At 38.4% G+C, this 24,694-nt stretch overlaps 1 protein-coding gene across 8 annotated transcripts in view; it reads right to left on the minus strand.

Moving 5' to 3' along the window:
• Grik1 (glutamate ionotropic receptor kainate type subunit 1) overlaps positions 1–13,393 on the minus strand; it is a 402,690-nt gene extending 389,297 nt beyond the window's left edge. For 4 of the 8 annotated variants that reach the window (XM_031364336.1, XM_031364335.1, XM_031364338.1 and 1 more), the window contains exon 1: positions 12,634–13,391. In XM_031364336.1, the coding sequence (XP_031220196.1) occupies positions 12,634–12,751 (118 nt within the window). In that variant the 5' untranslated portion in view covers positions 12,752–13,391. Of the gene's footprint in view, positions 1–12,633 lie in introns of all 8 variants that reach the window. The other 4 variants (XM_031364332.1, XM_031364331.1, XM_031364337.1 and 1 more) reach the window with 3 other exon arrangements.
• Positions 13,394–24,694: the final 11,301 nt, after the last annotated feature.

A 24,694-nucleotide genomic window follows, 5' to 3' on the forward strand; every position in this document is an offset into this window, starting at 1 on the left:
GTCTTCTACAAATACCACATTAGTCAGATGTCCTCCTCTCTTGTCTTCCTCATGCTGACTTTAGGGCAGGCACACGATTTCTATACTGCCGTCCAGGCTTCCTTTCTGACATTCTAGTCCTATGGCATTTTCATAAAATGAGTAATATATGTGACAAAGTTCTCTGTGCACATACATGCTCAGCCTATGCAGTGGAGAACACTTGTTAGAGCAATAAAAAGAATGTAGGCAAGATACTGGGGAGATGACTAGCAGTTAAAGGCGATAGCTGCTCTTCCATAGAATCAGGGGTTTGATTCCTCATATCCACACAGTGGCTAACAACCATCTGTCACTCCAGTTTCAGGGGATCAGACACACTCTTTGGGCTTCTACGGGCACCAGGCACAAAAGTACATACATATTACCTTAGTCAGGGTTTCTATTCCTGTACAAACATACAGACCAAGAAGCAAGCTGGGGAGGAAAGGGTTTATTCAGCTTACACTTCCACATTGCTGTTCATCACTAAAGGAAGTCAGGACTGGAACTCAAGCAGGTCAGAAAGCAGGAGCTGATGAAGAGGCCATGGAGGGATGTTACTTAGCAGCTTGCTCTCTTATAGAACCTGGACTACCAGCTCAGAAATGGCACCATCAACAATGAGTCTTCCTATCCTTGATCACTAATTGAAAAAATACCTTACAGCTGGATCTCATGGAGCTATTTTCTCAAGGGAGGCTCCTTTCTTTGTGACAACTCCAGCTTGTGTCAAGCTGACACACAAAACCAGCCGATCTATCTATCTATCTATCTATCTATCCATCTATCTATCTATCTATCTATCTATCTATCTATCTATCTATCTATCTACCTACCTACCTACACACACACACACACACACACACACACACACACACACACACACACGGCCAAATTACCCATACACACAAAACAAAAGGTAGAGTTAAAAATTAGTGGTACAAAGGTAAGCATTCTGAATTGGTATACTGCATTCCATTGTTTTTTGACCACCTGTATTTCTCCCATGTTCTTTCGAATACAAAGATACTTCTTTACCTTAGACTATTTTAAGATAAGTTGATCAGAAATGCCTACATGATACAAAGTTCAAAGGATGTGAAACTACTTTAATGGTTAATATTGATTTTTCAACTTTATAGGATCTATATAAATAAATGTCTGGGCATGCTTGTAGAGGAGTTTCTTCCTATATTGGGTTACTTGAGTGGGAAGATCCAGTCTAACTCTTGGTGGCAATATTAACAGGCTGAAGTTCCAGACACAATAAAGAGGAGAAAGCCAGTTGAGCAAATTAACTTAGCTCTTTCTGATTCCTGATGGTGAGTGTAAAGTGAGTAGGTGTCTTGAGATCCTTCTGCCATGTCTTCCGCTGTGATGGACTAAACTCCACCACGGAGTCAGATCCAACCCTTCCTTTCTTAAGCTGCTCTGTCAGGGCTTTCACACAACCATGAGTAAAGTAACTAAGACAGATGATAGACATGTATAGTGTAACACATTTCTATCAAGGCTCTTCTGTCGACATCTCCCGTGGGTGATGGCATGTCCCTGGATTAGTCTCTGCAACCATGAGCCCTGACACGGTAATACTTTATTTTAACTCCCCTCCCACATCCATTTTCTTTATAGCACATTCCGATTTCATTTTTATGAGATTGTCCTGACTTTTAAAGTAGTGTTGATTGCTATTGAGATCTTTGCATTGTGAAATTTTTATGCATTTCATTTGCCAATTATTTTTCATTCATCTACATATAAACTTTCCCACTTTTCAGACAAGTTTATGAGGAAAATGAAAGTATTAAGAAAATAACAAGAATGTGGCTCAGGATACAGCCTGTCTGCTGGAATCTCAGTCACTGTTGGTGGCCTCAGATTCATATTCAAATGGTTAAAAAGTGCTTTAAAATTGTTGAAGAGGGTTAAATACTTTTATTTCCAATTATTTAAAAGTTTTGCATAACTTTTTATTTATATATTATATAGGATATATTTCAGAAAACTGATAAAATTTCTATAGCTGTATCTCATTTCTCTTTCCTAAATACTTGTGAGGCTAAGAATGAGATACTGAGTGTTTACAGGAATAAATAGTTATATAAAACATCTGTATTGTATTTTCAGTTTCTCTTTACGATATTTTTCTCATCAGGTAGTCTTGTGTATTTTATAGTAAACATTCCACAGAAGTAGCAAAGTACGATCAATCCATCTCAGTGGGATTCTAAATGCACCTGTGTAGTCTATTTAATATAGTCAAAGAGATATTCTGATGGCCACAAGAATGCAAATGTAGCCTGACTAAACATTAACATGGCAACCATCTTATGACTGTCCATTCTTCCTTTCTCTGTTCTTCTGTCACTAGTAGTCACAGCGAAGGAATTCATTCTCGCCCTCTTTCCCAGTTATTCAAAATGCAACTACTGGGGTGTGTGTGTGTGTGTGTGTGTGTGTGTTTACCAAGTAGAATATTTGAAGCACAGGAGAAAATGAAACTGGCTTATCAATATAAATATGTTTTTATATTTGAATATTTATAATATTTTTGTGTAAGTCTACACAATAAAAATAGTAATAAAGTATGCATGTAATTATATAAAATTGGATAAATATTATATGTAGCATTATATAACAATGCACATAATAAATATATATGACAAGGGTTGCAGACTGCATTTTATACATTTAAATATTAATGTAAATGTTGTAAGCAAATAATTATATACATGTTTGTCCTTATTTTCATTGATATCTCTATTAATTTTATAAATATATACAGAGGAAGAAAGAAAGAAAGAAAGAGAGAAAGGAAGAAAGAGAGAAAGAAAGAGATAGATAGTGGTAGAGATGGTAGCTCTAATCACATTAGCTTTCTTTTTAAAACATCAGGCAACTACAATGTAAACTTTCACTGATTTAATTTTGGAAGTTTTGCTTCACAAATCACTCAGAGTTGAGGTAAATGTGTGATAATAGATGAATTCAGTTCCCTACCTCTCATTACCATTGGAAGGTCGGAGTCAAAGCTAGAGGAAGATGGAGCACAGGCTCTGTTTTTGAGGTGAGGCCATCTGAGGTATAGTCAGGGATGTAGGCAGAGACACAATGCAGTTAGATGTCAACACCAAAACAGGGATGAAATTGGAGGAAACTTGTCTCATGGAGGCCTGGAGGAATGTGTGCTCTTTAGAGAACTTTAATCTCCGTAGGGAGAAAGAAGAAAAGATACTTGTATAAGTATGCATTTAAAATTGACAGTGAGCAATTTGATATGACCCAGTGGAATTTTGTGCTCCTGTGCCTAGTTAAGTTTAATGACAGAAAAATAACATCAGTTCCACATAATTGGCTCAAAGACTATCAATGTCAGGCATAGCATCGCTGTATGTTTCACTATAGCAGTGTCTCAATTCATCCCAAAGGCACCAAATGCAGATGTGCACTGATGGGCCTGTTCACTATCACCTTCAAGCTGATGGATAGGGGAGTGACTTTCCTCAAAGATATCATGAGGAAAGCAAGCATGAAATCCTTAAAGCTGGAAGGACTCTCACTACAGCAGGCCCTTTGCCTGTCTGCATGCAAATGACTGCTTCAATCACCTAGAATCAGAGGAATGGTTGCTTTATCCAATCATGTTTAAATTGGACAAGAGTAATGACAGGATCAATGTGAAAGAAATATCCCCAATCTACAGCCCTAACAAAATGAACAAATTTTCCCTGTCTGCATTCACTGTAAGTTCTCTATAAGTACAAAAAAAAATACAGCCGAGAGCAAGAGAAATGGTCTTCCCCAGGGAAGACCATACTACCTGATTACTCAATACCAAGTGGTCAGTATTAAAAACACATATACTACAGAGTGTATGTATATATTTATGAATATGTATATATGTGCATATATATACATATATTATGTACACATTATGTATATGCACACACATACATGTATGTAATAAAAGAGACCAGGAATTTAAAATATCAATGAGGGGTTATTTGAGGGTTTAGAAGGAGTAAAAGAAAGGGGGGAGTGATGTAATTACATATGAATCTCAAAAAATAAGAGAAATAATTTTTAAAAGAACAAATTGTATACCACTGAATGTGAAGTCATATACTTGGGTCTTTATTGTTCTATTTGTGTTTTCGATTTTAATGCATAATTCATTCAAAAGAACATATTTAGTGGCCTTTTCATAGTTTAAGGCTGTATGATTGTTTTCTTAACCATTCTTTGCTGATGAACATATACAATGATTTATAAAGGGTCTTGGCAGTGCAGTGAACAACTATAGAAATAGCCTTATGGTCCAAATGTATCCAGAGAACTAAAAGAACACAAACTGTCCAGGATTAAAAAGGTCAAGATTGCCTTTACACTTCAGAGATGGCTTTCCTCATCAATCACTAATCACATCTTTTACACTACAAACATAGCAGGGCCGTCTGAATGCACTCACGTTGATAGATTCACAAGTTTTATAATCTAATGTTTTAGAAGTGAGGGGATCTGAATACACAGAGGTCACTGGTATTTTTATTTTTGCCTCTGTTCCATATTCTAGTGAGATTGGTTTGCCTTCAGCCATGCCATCCTGCAGGTGTAGGAGGTCTTTGACTTCTCCTTTTCCCCACACTACTCCACTCTGCCAGAGGGAATTTGAATCTTGCACTTCGCTGAAGTAGCGCTCGATTTCAGCCTTGTGGACAAGACGGCTAAGACCCTTCTTCTGCCCCAGGTAGAAGAGTGTGTTTGGCTGCCTGGACCTGCACATGTGCGTGTACTGTGCATGTCCTTCTACCTAGGATTTTCCATGGAGGGTCCTCTGGCTTATGGCATAAAAGTAATCTAAGGAGGTATATTAGTTCATCCATGTTAATTTGCATCTATCATTGTACTTACTTTTTCTAGCCCATAGAACGCATTTTTGGCTTAATTATAATCAAAGTTTGCTTCTTTTTCTCTGAATCAGTCATAGGAAACTTTGTAGGACAGGAAATGTGTCCATACCACAGAGCTTGGCCCACAGTAGCATCAGTCATTTCATATCTTTAATTTGCATTTCCAAGCAGACATTTTTGGCTCATCAATAAAAATTTGTTGTAAATTAAATGACTTTTCTGAATTATTTCTTTACTATGACACACACACAAAAGGACTGAGGCAATAATTCAGTTGTTAAAATGCTTCATAGATACTATGGGTATATATGTGTGTGTCTATACATATATATGTATAGTATGTATACATATATATACTATGTGGCTATATATATGGCTATATATAACTATATATGAATATATATGGATATAAATATATATGCACACATGCATGTGTACACACACACACACACACACAGCAATCTGGGCCATGGGAGGAAGAGACAACTGAATCTCCAAAGCTTATTGGATAGACAGCCTTCAATTAGAAATCATCTCAAAAACCAAAAAAAACTAACCATAAAAGAAGGGTGGCTAACACCTAAGTAATAATACCCAGTATAGTTGACCTCTGGCCTACACACACACACACACACACACACACACACACACACACTCATTCACACACACCTTATGCATATCTCTGCACATATTATGCATAGTACAGTAAAATGAACCTTCAGTGTTTCAATTGACTTCTCATTAAAATAATACCTGATTTTCACCATCCTTTTCCAATTTGAATTATGAAATACTTTATCAGCTCTGGGAATTGAGTATTGATTTTTAAAGGCATATGTAAGCTGTTTTGCTAAGAAAGGAATTCTTGCAAACAGATTGTAAGTTTCCATTCAAGGACATCAGCACTTCACTATCTTTAACAGAGTATATTCCAATGCCTCAATCAATATTCACAGTTAAATTACATTTAATTAAGTATGAAAAAAAGCATGCAGTAGTTGAAAACCAAAAGTTAATGGCTGATTTTCTATAATGTATTTGCAGAATTCTCAGAAAGACATATAGACATTTTTGTCTATAGTAGTTTTCATACAAAGTTTATTTTGTTAAAAATTTTCTAACAGTAACTGCTGTTGTTTTTATTTTGAGGAGATCCTTAGAAAACACACTATTTAGCATACTGTATAGAAAAGGATTTTTTTTTTATTTCTCTTAATAGATTTACTTACAGATCTTTATGTACTGAGAGGAGGTGATTGAAGAAGCCCTGACATGCTTTGAGACTTCTGGTTTTAATGTATTTTACTTCTTAATAAGGTTTTAATTTATCAAAACATTGAGTAAATATCCCAAATAATTCTCATATACAGCAATGTCTCACATACACTAATATACTCAATGACTCCTGTTATTTACATCATGACTTATTATGGTATATTTGTCAACATTAAAAAGTCATTATAAATGATTATAAATAATAAGTGTTGATTCTTATGCAAAGTGCTTAGATTTAACCTCACATTTTTTTCTGTTCTGGGGTCTTACACAAATGCTAGTTTACATTGTTTTTTACATTCCATTGTTTTTACATTTTTACACTGTGTCTCAGTAGGCTTGTCTGTGGTGGGACTGCTCTGTGCTTTCCATGACCCTGGCACGCCAGATAAGTATTGTTAGTCTAGTTTGAAGGGAGAACTTCTGCTGGGTTTTGTCTGCTCCTTTATCATCTTTGGAGTGAGGACGGGAAGGAGAACCAGATAGTCAGGGTTCCTTTTCTCCTGCACTAAGTGTAAACATTATCAAGGACTTGCTGCTATGGACTATAATGACCCTCACCCCTTGCCTCCCCGCCTTGGGAAACTTGACTCTTTGCCCACATTCAGTGCAGATGATTGTCATCCCTGGTTCTAGAACCATCCTTGGCTCTGAGGAATCTCGAGTTGTTAGTTGAACAGGAAGCTCCTGGGACGCCGTTGTTTCAGGTCTTCTCAGTTGACGGAGCTAGGAATCCCATGTGTGTATCTTATCATCCCTGTATGGATTGAGTTTTAATCAGCCATTAAATAAAATGGATGTTCTGCCTTAACACTGACTGTCCTGGAATTTGTTCAGTATACTAAATAATTCACTTTAATCCATTCTCTTTTGCATTGTTAAATGAAAATAGTAAGTTACAATGACATTTCACTCTCCAAATTAGTAACAATTAATCATCCGATTTCTACAAAATAAAGCAAACTGAGTTTGATCCCCAGAACACGTATGGCTGAAGGGGAGATGTTATGTTATACATAACATCCCAGAATGCTACCCTACTTTAGTAAGTAAATATATAAGTTGAAAATTAAACTATCTGATTTTAGTCATAAATCACGATGGATGCTAATCTCTAAATCTCCCTTATTGTTTCTCTAAAAATGCATCATAAAACAAGAGTGCATAAAGTGAATTACACTCAAGGAGCAGAGGGGCTTTGTAACTGAGTTTTAGAGGTACTGAGATTTTATTTTGTTTTTATTCTTTTGGTCAAGGCTCCGTCTACCATGTTCGAGATTCATAACTTTGGTGAGACACTGATACTCATGATGCAATAAGAACCTTTTGACAGTAAAATTGGGGTTGATTCAGGTTTAAACAGAAGAAAAGTGGTTTTGTGATTTTATTTCTCTGAAAGATCTCAATGTATTGTTAATGTACAGATTCATGTATTTGTAATATGCAAATAGACTTCATGATTCCTTAAGCAAGGGCAATTTCATGCACTAGATCAGAGAAAGAGATCATTCTAGATTACAGACCTGTTCAGTAATACAGAAAGTGAGGACACGCCTTCATTGTGTTTCACAACCTCATACACAATGTATAGAGGTGATAGCAATTCAACTTTACTTCAAATCTGCATATCTGTAATTAATCTTCAGGTAGTAGACCCATTTTAAAATGACAGTCAGGTACATGAATCTCCTTCTTCTTGGATTTCTTTACCACTCTGTCTTCTGATATAAATAGATTTTACAAACTTTTGGGCTATGGGTCATCATATTCTTGGTGTTATACAAATGAGAATATAGAAAAAAAGAGGAAGGTAGTGAGAAAGCTACACTGTCTCTGACACTCTTGTTCAGATCCACTTCAATCAACCATGCAATGAGCTAAAAAATGTTTTCTAGGCATATGTATGCATTTTCTCTGCAACTTGATTACATTTGTTGAATGTTTCCTAAAGGGAACAAGGGAACATGTTTCTTTGTTGCTAACAACATCAAATGTAAGCCCTGTTTATTCTCCCTCATCTCCAAACAACTCACAAAAACAGACTACACCTCCTACACTTTATTGCAACATAGTATATGCAGCTATGTCAGAGCACACACAGACCCATAAATATTACACCAGAGTTTAATGCAAGATACTTAAAATTAAATGCCAGAAGGGCTACCTTCCTAGTCACATATTTCTAACAATTGGTGGTATCATTTAGTTACAGTCACCAAACTTCAGTGTGTCTCAATGAAAACCAGAGATCACAAACCACAGATAGGAAGCCAAAGTTGAGAGGAAGATGGTCTAAACATCAGGCTTACAAAGTCAATTTTCACTTTAAAACCAAATGATACAGAGCGGAGCAAAGAGTAAGGCAAATGATCTGTTGATTGCAGGAGTGTGTTAGAACTAGCTAGGAACTTCATTGGGTTTTTTTGCACTGAAATAGACCTTCAGGATTATTTCCAGGGCTAGCTGGGGATTTCAAGTTAGTGTGAGGGCCAACACATTTCCAAAAGTGCCAGTGTCTCTGGAAGTATGAATCTGTTTAGCCCAAGCAAGTCTTTTAACACAGGACCAACTTTCTTCTAGGTTTCTTTTCCAAGTTTGGCAGTGTGAAGTGTTTATACTCTGTGCATTTGTGGGCCTTAATGTGATCCTTCTCATCTACAAAACAGAGCATATCATTGGCAGTACATGAGCTGACAATTCTGCAAAACAATATCTGAAAAAATTAAAAAGTTTAATAAAAGTTAAAATAATAGCAGATTTTAAATGACCACAATACAAGATTCAAGGGGTATGAATGCCTATCCTTTTTGCTTACGGTTGTATCACAGTAGAGAAAAAATCACTGGATATGTATTGCATGAAGAATATTAAAAGAATCAAGCCTTAAGGCATAAAGACACATGATTTTATTTATCTCTATCCTTTTATTTATTTTATTTATTTCTATATTGCCTCCCCAATATAAGGATAATTTAAAATATCTGGTGTTTGTATTGGACTTCACAGCATCAAAAATACTGACAATACAAACCCAAGTGGGAAGTTTAGCTATTGTCCTGTTAAGGTTGTTTTAAAATGATGCTGCAGACATAAAATAAATAATCGACATAAAACAAATTGGATCTCTTAGAAGGGATACAGGATTTTCACTATAGATTACTGCTTCTTAATATAAATACAGATTTCTCTCTTTATGTCGGGTATTTAACTACCTAGCTTTCTATGTAATGTAACTGCTTTGTTGTAAGCTGCAAAATTGGTATTTGACTGTCCTGTATGAGATACGAGGAGCAGGCGCCAATACTGATAGTTTCAGGTGAGGAATTTAACTTGGAAGTACTAAATGTTTTAGAAAAACAAAGCACATTTAAGCCTATGAATAGTAAAGAAAATATCAAAAATAAAATTAAGTTGAAATTACACAACAATAGTACGACTGAACCCAGCTACCCCTTAAAGAACCCTCATATGCTATTTCACACTCTGTTCCTATTAATTTCATTAATGTAACATCGAGTGTCCTGTTAGTTTTAACTTGACTTCTCAGATACAATTTTAAAGGCCTGCTGAAAGTGGCTAACTCTCACTGAGACACACACCCAGTAAGTGATGTGAGATCCAAACCTACACATGTTCCACAAAGTCCTGTTTCAGAAGCTTGGCCACCCTTAGTCCTATGCCTTCACATCATGTTCATGACTGCCGAAATAATGAACTAAGCATATCAGTAAATAACACTTCTGGTTATTAACAGAAAGGATTCTTCTATGTAGTATACCACATTTGGATATTTAAGAGGATGCCGATAATAGTGTGGCTCACAGGTTAACTAAACGTACATGATGTTAACTGCTTTCTGATATATACTGGCATACACAAAAAAAGCTGAACTGATTCCATCAAGTACATACATTTCAGAGTCATTTTACATTTCTCCTCTGTAAGTTACTGGAATAGCCATTCGATGCAGTAGCGACATTTAGGGTACCACACTCCGTGGGATTCCCTTGGTGGTTTTCCAGCTTTATATAAGATTGTTACCAATACAATCATATTCCAAGACATATTCACTAGGCACACATGCTAGAACCTGACATGTATTCACTTTCAGTATTTTCTAAGATCCCATGTGTGAAATTTATTCTACATTTGCACTTTTCTCCGTTGCTAAAGTTTAAGCAGAGACTCCAGGAAAGCTATAAAGCACCATTTGGCTGCCTTTTCCGTAAAGGCACTTATAAGTGTCTGGCTTTTATTCAGAACTTTAAGATATTTCAAGTTATCGAGCAAGCATGTATGTTGATAATCCAGAGTCTGTGTTTGTTGGTTGACTGGGAACCTGGCAGATTGTTAAGAGGAGAGACAGATAAAAATGGATACAATTTCATTTCTCCTTCTCACACATAGAGTTTTGTTTAGTTCCCCATTTCTTTGATATTTTGCATTCAATACTGGGCTTGACTGACAGGAAACTCACTGAAAAAGGCAGGCTTCCTCTGAGCTAACGCTGGTTTCCATGGTGCTGAAGTTTTTCATTTAAAAGCTATGTGTGGGTGGGTCCTTACATATAGGCTGTTAGTGCCCAGGCTAACAACAGGTCCCACAGGGCTATAGAAGGGAGACTTGTGTGCTGCATATAAACTCCAGCTGTGTGTCACATATAAACACCAGCACGTGCAATGCTTCTTCATGCTTGGTAGCTCATATTTAGAAGAAAGAAATTCAATTATTTTTTGGCAAATATCATGAGGTCAGTGAGAGATGCTGGCTGTTTTCATTTTGAAAACAACTTCCAAACAGCTGATTATGATTGTTTAGGACTTGGCAAGGCCATTTCTAACCCAAGGTTGCCATTTTCAAGAAATATAACACAAAAGCAAAACACCTATTATGTTGATAGCCACTGGAAATTGTTTCACATTTTCATTACTTTGTGTTCTTCACATTATTGTTTTGCTAAACTAAGCACATTTGACTGAATCCAAAGTCCAGTCTGGAACTTATTTTGGGCAAAGATTGTTTTAGTTATAATCAATTGTGATTCTCTAAAAACTGTATGGAAATCTACCACTATAGAGTCTAAACTATCCAATAAATGCTTATTTTCCTCTATACTCGAGAAGAAACATGTAAAGTTAGTAAACACCCTTCTAAGAGTAAGTTTATATTTAGAGGGGCGGGGACATATTCAGTGCAGAAGTAAATAAGCAAGCTGTAGGTTCAGAATTTTCTGAGGTTCTCACTAGCTGAAGATCAGTGTAGTCACTCAAGGACCTGGACAGCTTAGGGGTCTCGATGTGAACTGCACTGCAAGGTGCGAGCACTTTCAGGCCACTCAGTCAATTCTTAGAAAGAGTTGAAAACCTTGAATTCCCAGCTTCATTTTGTTTTCTAAGTGAGAGATGGGAGAAGCTGGGAGACCTGTCAGCATCAACACATCACTTCTGGCTCTCCCCGAGACCATCTATAATAAGAATAGGAACTTAGAAGGCACTCTGAAAATTAAAATACTAAACTCTGCAGTAGTTTAAAAGGAAAAACTTTAAAGGGTTGTCAGTGTCCAAAGCTGAGACCTCCACAGACCAAATCTTGGCAGTGAGCCTGCCACATGAGACCACAATAACCATTCTGTTAGTAATTCTGGCTTTAGTTCTGTTTGTGACACCCCAGGATTTCTATCTTTAGTGTTCTAGAAGTCTCTTTTTAAATCTCCGTGTGGAGGTTTAAGCCTAACCTCTCCTGGAAGTTGTCTGGTTTGGGGATTAGAAGACATTGAGTGGCAAGCCTGTGGGTAAGATTGGGCAGGGAAAGGAAACTTCACTATTCACTGTCCATCCTCCAAGCTTCCTGCTCTCTCAAGCTCTCAGTGCACACCATCAGACTTTCTAGACTCCGTACAAAAGAACGCAATTTAGAGATGAAAACTTGAAGGCTTTGCGCTAACATGCTGTGTGATATTCCCATGGTGCTAATGGTTAAGGGATTCTATTGTTAAGGTCTGACTCGCTTTTCTGTAATCCGGACTAGTGGACTGATGCACATCCACTTAGGCACCTGGAAGAGAAATTTCACCCCGCCTCCAATCACCCAATTCAAGTGGTCAAAGATGCGCGCGTGACTTGGTGGTAGAGTAGGAGCCAACCCAGTTGAGCCGGGATCCCCGCACTATTGCTCCGGTTCTTGGATCTCTGATCGAAAAACCCGCCAACCATACATTCCGGGGAAAGCCGGTACCAGTCAGGAGGAAAGCAGTAACCGACTCCCACTTTTTTGTGAAGCTTTGGGTGCTCAGTGACCCCCTTCTCCCCAACTCCCATCCCCGCAGCAGCGCGCGCTGCCTTGCCCGGGGCGCGCTGAGCCTTTGCCCGGCCACAGGGAGCGACCCCTGGAGCTCATGGCTTTGGAGCACTTCCGCGGGCTCACTCACCGATCCTGAGCACTTGAGGGGAGGTCTGAGGAAGGATGTAGCACAGGAAATAGAGGAGTGTCCAGCTGGTGTCCCTGGTCCAGAGCCCGGGTTGATTGAGGATTGTGCCGCGCTCCATCTTTCAAGCTTCTTAATTCATGCCGAAACACAGTCGTGGCCTCGCGCCCGCAAGATGCACCCAACTTGGGCTGGGTCCCCGCCTCATCCTCCCTAGATGTTCCGAGTCTGCACACCGCGCGCTCTCTGCTCTCAGGAGAGCGAGGTGGAGGGAACAAGCTTGAAGCGGCGTTTCGAGACTGAGCTGCTTGGGGCTTCTTGCACCGGTCGTTAGCCCATCACTGCTCGTCCTCCTCCTCCTCCATGGGCTGCATTCCTCCAAGAATCAGCAGGATTTCGCTCCTGGAGCCCAGAGACCAGCTGAGGAAAGTTGCTACCTCGATTTGCTGGAACGTCTCACTCATTCGTCCTTTGGTCAGATGCAGAAGTGATGGGTGGGGGAGTGGGTAGAGGGTTCAGGGTGCAGTGAGGAAAAGAGAGAAAAGGAGGGAAGAAGACACCCAAGGAGAGAGGGAACTGGGTGAGTTGGTGCAGCGCTCAGACCAAGCAGGATGCGCTCCAGCAGGTTTCTCGTGATAGAACCGGGGCTTTTGCTTCTTTCTCAGTCCTGCTTTCCCTCCTCCCCTCTTGGCCCCACCCTTTATTTACTGCCCGCCCCAGCCAACCCTACTAACCCAGCCAGACACACTCAGTAGCGCGCATACTCACGCACGCGCTCGCGGACACACACACACACACACACATACACACACACACACACTCATGCTCACATGAGATCTCGCGCGCGGGGGCGCGCGTACACACACACACACACACACACACACACACACACACACACACACTTTATACCATGCACTCACACATGCTCAACTTTGTGCTATGGTGATGGAAAATCCATTGAGTCTTACATCCCCCAAATGGATCAAATCTAACCTATTTGTCCCTAAGCAAAGGGAGTTCTGCTACCACTTGTAAATGACAGCCATGTGCCTAGGCTCCTATATGGGGTCTTGGAGATGTTTAGCACGTGATAGAAAATCACAACCTCAGAGAGTAATGTTTAAAAATTACCAGTTTCCATTTTTAACTCCGTGGAGGATGAAGAGAAAGGGAGAGGAGGAGAAAGAAGAAGGAAAAGAAATAGGTACCCATCAGTCTTTTAAGATTATAGAGACTCTTCCTATTTGGACCGGGCATAATGTCTTGAAAATTGCTTCCATTTACAAGCGCAAAACTGAGAAAGAGGAAGCTTCGGCACACAGTTTTTCTTAATTTCTTTTGACTGTCACATTGGAGCACTGGAAATAGGCTATTTTAACAATGTAGGTTTAGAGACCATTTCTCTGTAGAAGGACAAGGACACTTCCCTGGGGAAATCAGCGTTTGCTCACGTTGGCTTAATTTCCTATGAGCTTTCTGGGGAATGTTCCATATAAATGTTTGTTGGTTCTGTATGAACACCTCAAGGTGCTTTTTTTTTTATCCTAAGTAAGGATTTGGCAAGTTGATCTAAATTGAGTTAATTCATAAAAAGAAATGCTTGTAATTATATGAGTCCAGAAAGTGAAAAGATTACAAGAGTAGTGTATCTTAAAATTCACTTATTCCACAAATGCACATTGAATAACTTGTGCCTGGTGGCAGAGACTCTGTTCCCTGAAGAAGTTATCATGAGAAAATCACACTATATTTTCTGGGGTGAGGCTATAGTGTCACTTCTGTAGGCTAGGAGGTCAAATTGTATATGTATTTCTCAATTTTTCAGCATGTAAGTTGAGGAAATAGAATACATACTCAGAAAAGAAGATGATTCATGCAGATTTAGGGGTGCACCTTACCAAAGAAAAGGATCAAAGACATAGGTGGCTATAAGCAGAAACATGAAGTTCTTATATTGAAGAAAGAGGGCCTTCTTTGTGTTGGTTAAGTGAGAAGAAAAGTAAAAATGAGACTAGTAAATGGAATTTTTTGAAAAAATCAACTTTAACTTATTTTAGGTTGTTGCTGAAACCAGATAGAAACAATTACATGATCTGCCTCAAAAGATAGTCACACTCTCCATTATCCATCCATTATCCATCCATCCAGCCATCCATCCATTCATCCATCCATCCAACCATCTGTCCATCCATCCATCCATCCATCCATCTATCCATCCATCCATACATCCACTGAACCATCCATCCATCCATCCATCCATCCATCCATCCATCCACCCACCCATCCATTCATCCACCCATCCATCCATCCAAACATCTATCTCTCTATCCATCCATCTCTCTATCCATCCACCTCTTCATCCATCAATCTATCCAATCATCCATCTATTCAAGAAATGAATATTTATCGAGGAACTACTTTCTGTGTAACTTTGTGCCAAACCTTGAACACATAACAGAAATATGGTTGCTGCTAGCATGAAACACATAGAAATATGGGTCCTGGAATGTAGCTCAGTGATAGAACTCCTTCCTAGTAGACATCAGACCCTTGAGTTCTTTCTCAGACTTAAAAAAAAAAAATAGTTTTAGAAAGCCATACCATAGGTGATGAAAAAAGGAGTCTGACTCATTTAGGAGTTTGTGAAGGACTGTCATCATATTGATCCTTTGATGAACAAGTGGTAAATATTTCTTAAAGTAAGAATGAAAATAAAAAACTATCAGCTTATTTTTAAACTTAAGATTAAACACATCTAGTCATTTACCTGTTCTTGAGCTATCCAAAGCTGAGGAACAGTAGGTAAGATACTGCATTACAAGTGTGTGGGAATGCAAGGTCAAGAATTAAGTTGGTTTCTGACCCACTGTTTTGTTCTAGGTTTTTAGAACATTCTATATATTTTTCAAATTGATTAAAAACAAACAAACAAACAAACAAATAAAACCCTCCCATTGTATGCTTATTCATTTCTATATTCCTCCTTACTTTGGTTTACATAGACCTCATCTGTGAGGAAAACTCGTGTGAGCCTAGCCAAAGGAAAATGTGAGACAGTATTATATTCCACTTTCAGAAGAAAAGCAAGACAGGGAAAGGGCATTCTACATGCTTCTCTTGTTTTGCCATATCTTCATGGGAAAACTCAGAAAACTAAACCTTCTACAAACCTAGGCAGAGGGACATGGATGCGACCATCACCTTTGATTGTGGGAAACTTGCTCTGAATAGTTGTTACCAGCAGAGAGCATACAAAGCAGTGCTGACTGGACGTTAGGTTTCCATTCCTTCTGTATAGTTGTAAAATACATTACTCAGCATAACCTAATCAACCTGAGTGCTACACTCTGCAAGCTGTAATATCCTTATACCTAACGTGAAAGTAATAATACAGAGGTACATTGGAGAATTAAGCCACAGTGTAAAAATTATTTCCTGCAGCCCGTTACTCAGTATATGTGAATTCCTTTCTGCTGGCTACATTCCAACTAAGGGAATCCATGCCTACACTCCATTTTTAGTGCAAACATGTCCCAGAGAACAATGACCAAGACATTTTGTCTGCTGCAAAATAAATGAATAAAACTGGTTCATTCAATAGTATGATAGTAACTGGTCCCTGTCCGTGTTCTGATGCCATTGCAAGAAATTTTAGTACGTTTCAAATGTGCATCCTTTAGGAAAGGAGTGAAATTTTCCCTCTCATTGTTAGAGAGAAATTGGATTCTTAAAGAATCCATGGCTCACTTATGGTACTTTTCAGTAGCATCTTTAGGATTCTGTAACATGCAACGTGGACATTTATCCCCTTGTTAAAATGCTCCTCTTTGCCAGTCATGCACGTGGGCTTGTGGCTCTGAGTTCCTCATGAGTGGCTGTCAGCTGCTGCTAATTGTTCTCTGCTCTTTAAAAGAGATGGGTTTTGTGCATACATGAATCTAGTTACATTTTTGGCTATTGTGATCACAGTTCCCTCTTAAGAGTAGAAAATGTTCAACTGAATGTATAACCATGCATTCCTAAATCTAAGTTTTAAGCTTTGACTCACACACCATGGCAGATAGCAAAGCACCGTGGTATGTGTGCAGCACTGTGCCTCCAAGGAAGGCTGGTGATACCTAAATGCTGATCCATTTTCAAATACTGAAGGATGACAACTAGGTGCAAAGAATGTCTTACAGTAAGCTAAGGAGCTAAATGTTATAACTATGTTTTCTAAATGTCTTGAGTGCACTTGAAGGTACTTAGAATATCACCCAGGGCACTCACTGAAAAACATCAACTGGCTTTTGGAGCTTCCTAGGAATGTGTCATTGTATTAAGATTAAAGTCCCAAGTTTTGGGGTACATCTTTATATGCTTAAAACAAAACAAAACAAAACAAAGTGATGTCATGCCTTTTTAGGATGCTAACCATGGTTAAACCAAAGTGTTCCAAATCTCACTCTTTGTTCAAATCCTCTTCATATCCTGCTGATTCAGACAGCCAACTTTAGTCGCCATTGGCAAACGACACCGTATCTCCCAGTCATTTAATGTGAGTACAGCCTTCCTTCCAGCTTCTGAATCTGGAGACTTGGAGGTCGCTCTTGCTTTTGCCCTTGCTTTTTCCCTTTTCTATGCCATTAATTTTCATGTTTTTGCTTTAAGCTCCAAGCCATGTCTTTAATCTACTTCTCTGTAACTTTACTGCTGTCACAGTAGTCTAGGGATTCCTTATTTCAAAACTTTGAGCACTCTGGAACAGAAACTCTTGGCTGTGGAAAATGTCCAGTGCATCTCAGATCCTAAAGCCATTTTCCTTCACTCTCTCCACTAGATGTCAGTAGCACTTCCTTCTTAGTGATAACCAGCGTCCACAGACAGTGTCAAAAGGTGCTTCAAGTACAAAATCATCCCTGGTTGCAATCACTACAGTAGCACAAGTCATTATAATCTTCCATCTGGCTTGTTATCATATACTGTTCCATGCCTTCTTTCCTGACTTACTTCTTTCTATTAATACTGTTTACTTGACCTAAACTAACCTGTTCTGTTGACCTATGTAATATTCTGTTCAGTCCATGATGGCTACCATCAACTCTGTAATCATTTTATCTATTTTACTAAATATTGAACTTCTGTCTACTGTTAGCCAGAACTCCAGGGTCTAGTACTATGTCTAGTACTGAGGCTCAGCTTTCATCAAACAAATATATAGATAAGTGAGTAAAAGACATTGTCTCGCACGTTATACACCCTACAGCCCATATCTGTAATTGTGCTACAACAAACTGAGTCATCAGCTAAAATTCTCTTTTAATTTCACTCATCTGCATTGATGAGTTTAATATTTATTCTCATTTTCAGATTGTGAACATACTGTGTCACAGCTAGGAAAATTCAACTATAATCTTCAGTGTATTTCATGCAATTTTAGCAAAATACTTTGTGGCGTAGAGTTTTTCTCTTAGTACTTCATTTTCCACACCATGGCTATAACCACACATACCTTAATAATTTTACTATAATTTCATTGCAAACACTGCTGAGTCTGTTGGGGCATGGTAGGGAGCAGCTGTGGGGAAACCTTTGAAAGGAGATGAGAAGCATCTTACTCATTTGTCCTTTGGCATCCTTTCCTAACGTCCCAACAATGCATGCAAACAGAGCCATGTGGAAAGTCTGAACCAAGCTGACATGTAGGTATTTCTACGCAGTAAGTGGAGCTCATTGCAAGTGAGCCTGGGAATGTGAGGTCAGGCACTCGGTATTCCCATGCAGCCCGCTAACCATACTCCACTGCTTAGGCCGGCTTTAACCCATCATTACTTCAGACATGGCCTGGAATATTTTGCCTCATAGTCTTCATTGCACATCCAAGAAGAGGCCAACCTTCAAGAGAAAGTATGCACGGCTGCAAACTGCAGATTCTGTTACTTCCTGTTTATATGAAAAATAATGTTTTCTGTTAAGCGATGACAGAATTTAGCTGGGTGTGGCAACACATGCCTGAAATAGCAGCATTCTGGAGGCAGAGGCAAGTAGATATTTATGAATTTCAAGGCTGGCCTGGTCTGCATAAAAATGCTCCAGGACATTCATTGCTACATAATGAGGACTTCTTTAAAAAAATATATAAAAAATGATTATATCATGTTTTGCTTATAATATATGCTACGAACAATTTTATTGCTTACACTTGAGTTCAGTTATTTCTTATTCAGTTTTAAAATACAAGCACTGCTCTTATACAAATCTTACCATGAGGGAAACTGAAGCACGGAGGACAAGCACATTGTCAGAAAATTCGCAGCACCAGAACTTGGCATTGGTTAGTCCGGATCATGATTCCATGTTGTTTACATTAATCTGGAATTCAAGTAATATAAGGTTGGTTCTTGACAAAGAATCTGTAGTAGCATGAACCCACTTACAATGTAGTAATATTACTACAGCACATTATATTGTGAGTGGAGAGTAGTGTGTGGGACAGACACAGTCTGGGTGAATTGAGTCAGCCAATGACTTCTGGGCTGTTGTAAGAACTGATCTTCAATCTTAACAGGTAGAAACTCTGAAGGTTTTGAAGATAATGCTATGGTCAGTCCTAGCTTTCTGGTCTGAATTATAGACCTTCTTAGGAAATAAGGGGCATCTATCTACACTGTACTTGCTCTCCTTGATTGCAGAGTGCTGAACAGGGTCTTAAGCTCTGGCTTGTGTACTTGTGTATTCATGGACTGCAACCATTTTTCAACAATAAAAGATTTCTGGAAACATGATGACCAGAATTTTAAAACCAAAGACAAGAGAACCTGAGGTGTCTCTGGCGGAGCTTGCTCATCTGTCCTGTGTTCTGCAGCTTCTCTGTACTTTTGGTTGTATATGCACATATAGACCATGCCTTCCAACATGCTGCCCAATGCTAAGAAACTCTGCTGAAAGCACCCCACTGAGATTCAAGACCACTGCATGTTTGAACTGTTACTACAGGAATAAGATCTTTTAATTATAGACAACAATGACTTTTGTACTTTTGATTGTCATTTCTTAGAATGTAAGTATGAAACTAGTATATCTTTGGATGATAATCGTGTTTGAATATTTTCTTTGAAAAATTGCTCTTGGGGTTCCTTGTTTGTATTTGACCAACCAAAAAAAAAACCACAAAAACCAAATTTATTAATTAATTTTTGTGAAGCATTGGGAAAGTTTTTCTAAAACGGCTCTACATGTATTTTCACTATTTTGTACTATGTGTTTATGAAAAGAGGAGTTCTTGGCATTGACTGTTAGAAAATCAATCAAGTATCAAACAACATGGAAAATTTATGAAGATATTCTATATCCTTCCGTGTCAGATATCAGCCAAGGCTTAACTCGTGCATCTTGTCTGTGACGAAAATAGAACCTATGGCCTCACACATACGAGACAAATGCTCTACCCTGCAACTACATCCTCAGCCCCAAAATATATTTATGTGAAAATGGTGCATCATTAGGATGCAATATTTCTTTCCTCTTTAATAAATGGTAAATGCATCTATCACAGAACTGCTTTAGAGTAACATTTTATGGTTTTTATTGGGAAACACTGGGTTTCTTCACTTACTTGGCATACTTACTACACTTACTCAGGGGTAGGCAAAAATTCCTCAGATAGAAATAAAACGTGCGTTGCAACAGTTCAGGGCGTTCTTCTAGGAGTTGCAGTGTAAACATGTAATTAATGGTTTGCAACATAAGCACAGAATTATCAGTCCTGCCCGTAATAGTGATAGCTGTTTCTGAAACCTTTCAGTACAAAGATAGAAGTTTTTAACTGTTGAGGTCAAGCCTGAGTTGCTGGAGTGTGCACTGTCATTGAATGACCAACCCGGGTGAGGAACAGGACACAGAACAGACCTGTCTGTGGTTCTCTTTCCTGCATGTCACCACCACTCCTGCGTGTCATCACCATCTTGACATTGCACAGTAGAGTCTTGTTTCATCAGTTTTGAGACAGTACACTTATGTCATTCAATTTCCCAAAGGATTATGGCTTCACATCATAAGATGAGAAAGGGTTTAACATTTCCATCCCATTGATCTTCAGACCTTAGTCTGATGTACATTAATGTGCCCAGAATACTTGAGTTAACCTACAGTCATGCAAAATTATATAATACTAAACTTGTTATATTTTGTAATGAACTATATAATATCTTCTACAAGTTATTGAGTACTATACTGCAAGTGGAAGTGACTGTAAGGGTATGCTTTCCTATAAGTAAAAACTCATCTCTGCTGACTCATGTTACACAGCTTACAGTACATCTAATCTTTCACATCTGGATTCCTTCACTTGAGAACAAAGTTACCAAACCCTTGTTATATGTCACACACAATCTGTTCTGGTTCAATTTTAGGGTTCATCATGACCTTTGAGGTGTTCACTATTATAAGACTACCATGTTACTGAAGAGGTCACATAAGGGGCAGAATGTAAATCACATGGAGCAGACTGGAAGGACGTGAGAAGAGATGTGAAAGGCAGAAAATGCTTAGTCTGAACAGCTCAAAAGCACTACTCTGAGTAAGTGTCCTACTTTAAATGACATCTAGAGAATCCTGGAAGGGGATATAGAAGAATATTCCAGACTGAAAGAAAGATAACTGTGCCAACCATATTCTCATCCTGAAAGAAGGCCTGGTTGGCAAGTGAGAGCAGGAGACACTGGAGCAAGAGATGGGACATCTGAGCCCATTGCAGGACTTCCTCCACTTGGAAAGTTCTTCTGAGTGGAACACAAAGTCCAAAATCTGGTTCAACTGTCCCTACCTGTGCAAATTTACAGCTCCTCACTCACTCACTTCTCACAGTCACGAAATTCATTGGTTAGAGGTTCCTACCCATGATGCCCTTCTCCAGCTTCTGTATACCCTGCTATTCCTGTCTAGACATACAGTTCTAGATTTTTGGACTTCTCATCTAGATCCAGCCTCACTGGTTCTCTGCCGAGACATACAGTAGGGAACTCTTCCTTCTCATCTAGGTTTAGCCTCACTTGTTCTCTGCTGGTTCCCAGCCATATTGAACTTTTCAGGTATCAGGAAAGTTTTCTAAGCTGACTTTTTCACTGAATTAAAGATCACTCAGATCAAAATTATTCATGCCTCTTACCTCATTCTTCAGAGAGTCTTTCCATAGTTTTGCAATAAACAGTCTTTGTATCCCACTTATTCCTACTGCATCTTCTGTGCATTTCCTCTAAGCACTTAACACAAACTACTTATTGTTTGTTAAACCATGTGTATAATGTTATCAAGTCTCTCTTTCTCTCTTTCGTCTGTCTTTCCATTATATTGCAAAACTATCATATTTAGTTTGCAAGGATAGAGTCTACCCATAGCAATTCTGTGGCTCTTTGGATATTGAGAGCCACTTCCAAGTTATAGTACAAAATAGGGACTCAAACCATACTTCTAGATTAATTATATTTTCTTAGAATATTGAAATGCCATTTTGTTATGACAAAGATATTGTCCATTGAGAACAGGAGAAACTAAGGAGGTATGGACTAGAGGGTGGGTATATACTTAGTATAAAATACACATGTATGGAAATATGACATTCATTTGCCACACAAGCCTGATGATCTGAGTTTGAACCATAATACCTGTGTAAAAATTGGGTGCAGTGGTCCATATTTGTAAGATGGGAGAGACAGGAGAATCACTCACTGGTCCCAGGCTATCTAGCCTGGAGTATGAAATGCAGAAGCAGACAAAAGATAGGTATTGCTTTAACAAGGTGGAAAGTAAGATCTGACTCCCAAAAGTTGTCCTTGGAACCCCTGTACTTGTGTTAGCCCCCGCTCACAACACACCCTCCCCCACACAAATGTAATAGAAAAGTGAAAAAGGAAAAATCATTTCCATTTCAACGAGGAATGGTGGATTGGTACACCCCATGCTCTTAAATAATGCAGTCAGTATTTGATTAAAGTTTGTTTTCATATAGCATTTTAACAATTATTACTTCCAGCAACTTTATAAGCTCAAATTATTTCACTTTTGGAATGATTAAATAAACATGGAGAACCCCTAAATAACCTATGTTAGAGAGGAAGTAATTGACTTTAAAAAGCTAAAACAGAGGTTTACAACTGCTGCAACATTCTCATTTTTCCTCAGCCTAGTGTTCCTTATGTGTCTCTAATTTAAGTCTCCTGACAACAAAACACATTAAGTGCCTTCATATTTAAATCACATAAATTAAACATTTGTAATTATTACATCTTGGTTTAATTTCTTTCCTTATGCTCATACAGAAAATGCCATCTATTTCAAAATATTTTTATTTATCAGAGGAAATGAATGCAGATGTTTTTAAAGTTACACATTACTAAGTAGAAACATAACAAATCAACAGCCCATCTTCTTGTTCTTGTACTCCCTAGCTTTCTCTGTCTCTTCAAGCTAATTTGCTCAGAGCTTCCACATCTTGCTATTTCTTGCATTTTACATAATGAATACAAATAGTTCCTGTTGGCTTTCCTAGCATGAAATACTGTCTTTTGACTTCTACCATAGCATATGGGATTGTCCCTTTTCAGCACATTCATACCCTTTCAGGTTTTTTTTTCTTACTGTAGTTAGGTTCAATTCCTATTTAGGGTGTATGATTTGCTCTGGTGGCCTAATGCAGAGCTAATCCCTGTTCAGTGCTGCACACAGTTGCCTGGTCTTATGGTTTGGCTTCATTCATTGGTTCCATTTCTTAGTATCCACTGCTGGCCATTTTGGAGCCTCTAATCTTTTCCTGTTATGTGCAATCCCATCTAATTATTCTTCTGCCTTCTTAGAAGGGTCTCCATGGGCCCTCCACTTTCCTACTGGCACTGAGTTCTCTTATATATCAATAAAGCTGTCACTTTGATTCTTTAGCCATCTGGAAAGAAAGGAGAGCCCTATCTTGAAAATAATATTTCTCCTGCATTTTAGTAGTCAAAATACAATATTCTGCAGTTAGCCAAGTAATCCCCATCTCCCCTTATTACCTTTCTTTCTGGTGGAAAAGTATCCAGTCTTTCGCCTTAATCCATAAGCCTCAGGTTTATATTTATATATGTATACATATATTCCACTATAAATGACTGTGACATATGCTCTCAGTGCCCCACCTACATGTTCTCAGTAGTCAGTTCTACACTGCAGCACGGCTTCCTGGGAACAGCTGGGACTCTCTGCCTGAGGGTTCTGCTTTCTTCTTGTGTCTTTGTGGACATGTGGTCTGGGTTTGATGCCAGAAGTCCGTGCCTTGGAGTGCAACTCTGAGGGTTATTCTGCGCTTTCTTTTCATGCTCCAACTGATTGAGGGATAAGTTGCCTGGCACTGTATGTTCACTGCTTCCTACCCTACCTCAGTTCCTCCCCTATTCTTCCCTTGACTCAGTGTAACTCAATGTAACTAAAACCACACAAACTGTGGTCTCACTATCTGTTTATGGCTTGAAGCTATTTTATCATTTGTACACTGAAATGTATTGTGCTAATTATTATCTGTCTCATAGTTGCAAATTACAAATTTTTGAATGTTCATTTATTACTGTTTTCCTAAGCATCCTTTTCAGAACAAGGTAAGGGACTGATGTGAGAATAATCTCTGTTGACATTCTGTTTGTTTATCAAAAGATATTGCTTGCTGTGGAAGGATTATAGATCCTATTTTAGAAGAAATGGGATATACTACAAGATGCAGGTTGAGCTCCCCAAACCCTAAATCTGAAATACAAAATTCTCCAAAATTTACCACACAATGATCCCTTATAATACACAAGTCTGACAGTTCAATGATGGCAAACTCTGTGAAAATTCACAAATGAGTATTAAGAACACAGTATAAGATTTCCTTCAAAATACATACATAAGATGCAATATAAATATGAATTGTGCATAGTTTGGTTTCATCCACAATATACATATTATGTATGTATAGGCATACCCAAGTCCAAAATTCTAAAATATGAAATACTTCTTTAAACATTTTAGAAAAGAAAAAGTTAATCTGTTTCACTTAATGTATCTCCATTTTGGCTAT

This window comes from Mastomys coucha, unplaced genomic scaffold, assembly GCF_008632895.1.
Source record: "Mastomys coucha isolate ucsf_1 unplaced genomic scaffold, UCSF_Mcou_1 pScaffold12, whole genome shotgun sequence".
Classification (NCBI taxonomy): Eukaryota; Metazoa; Chordata; class Mammalia; order Rodentia; family Muridae; genus Mastomys; species Mastomys coucha.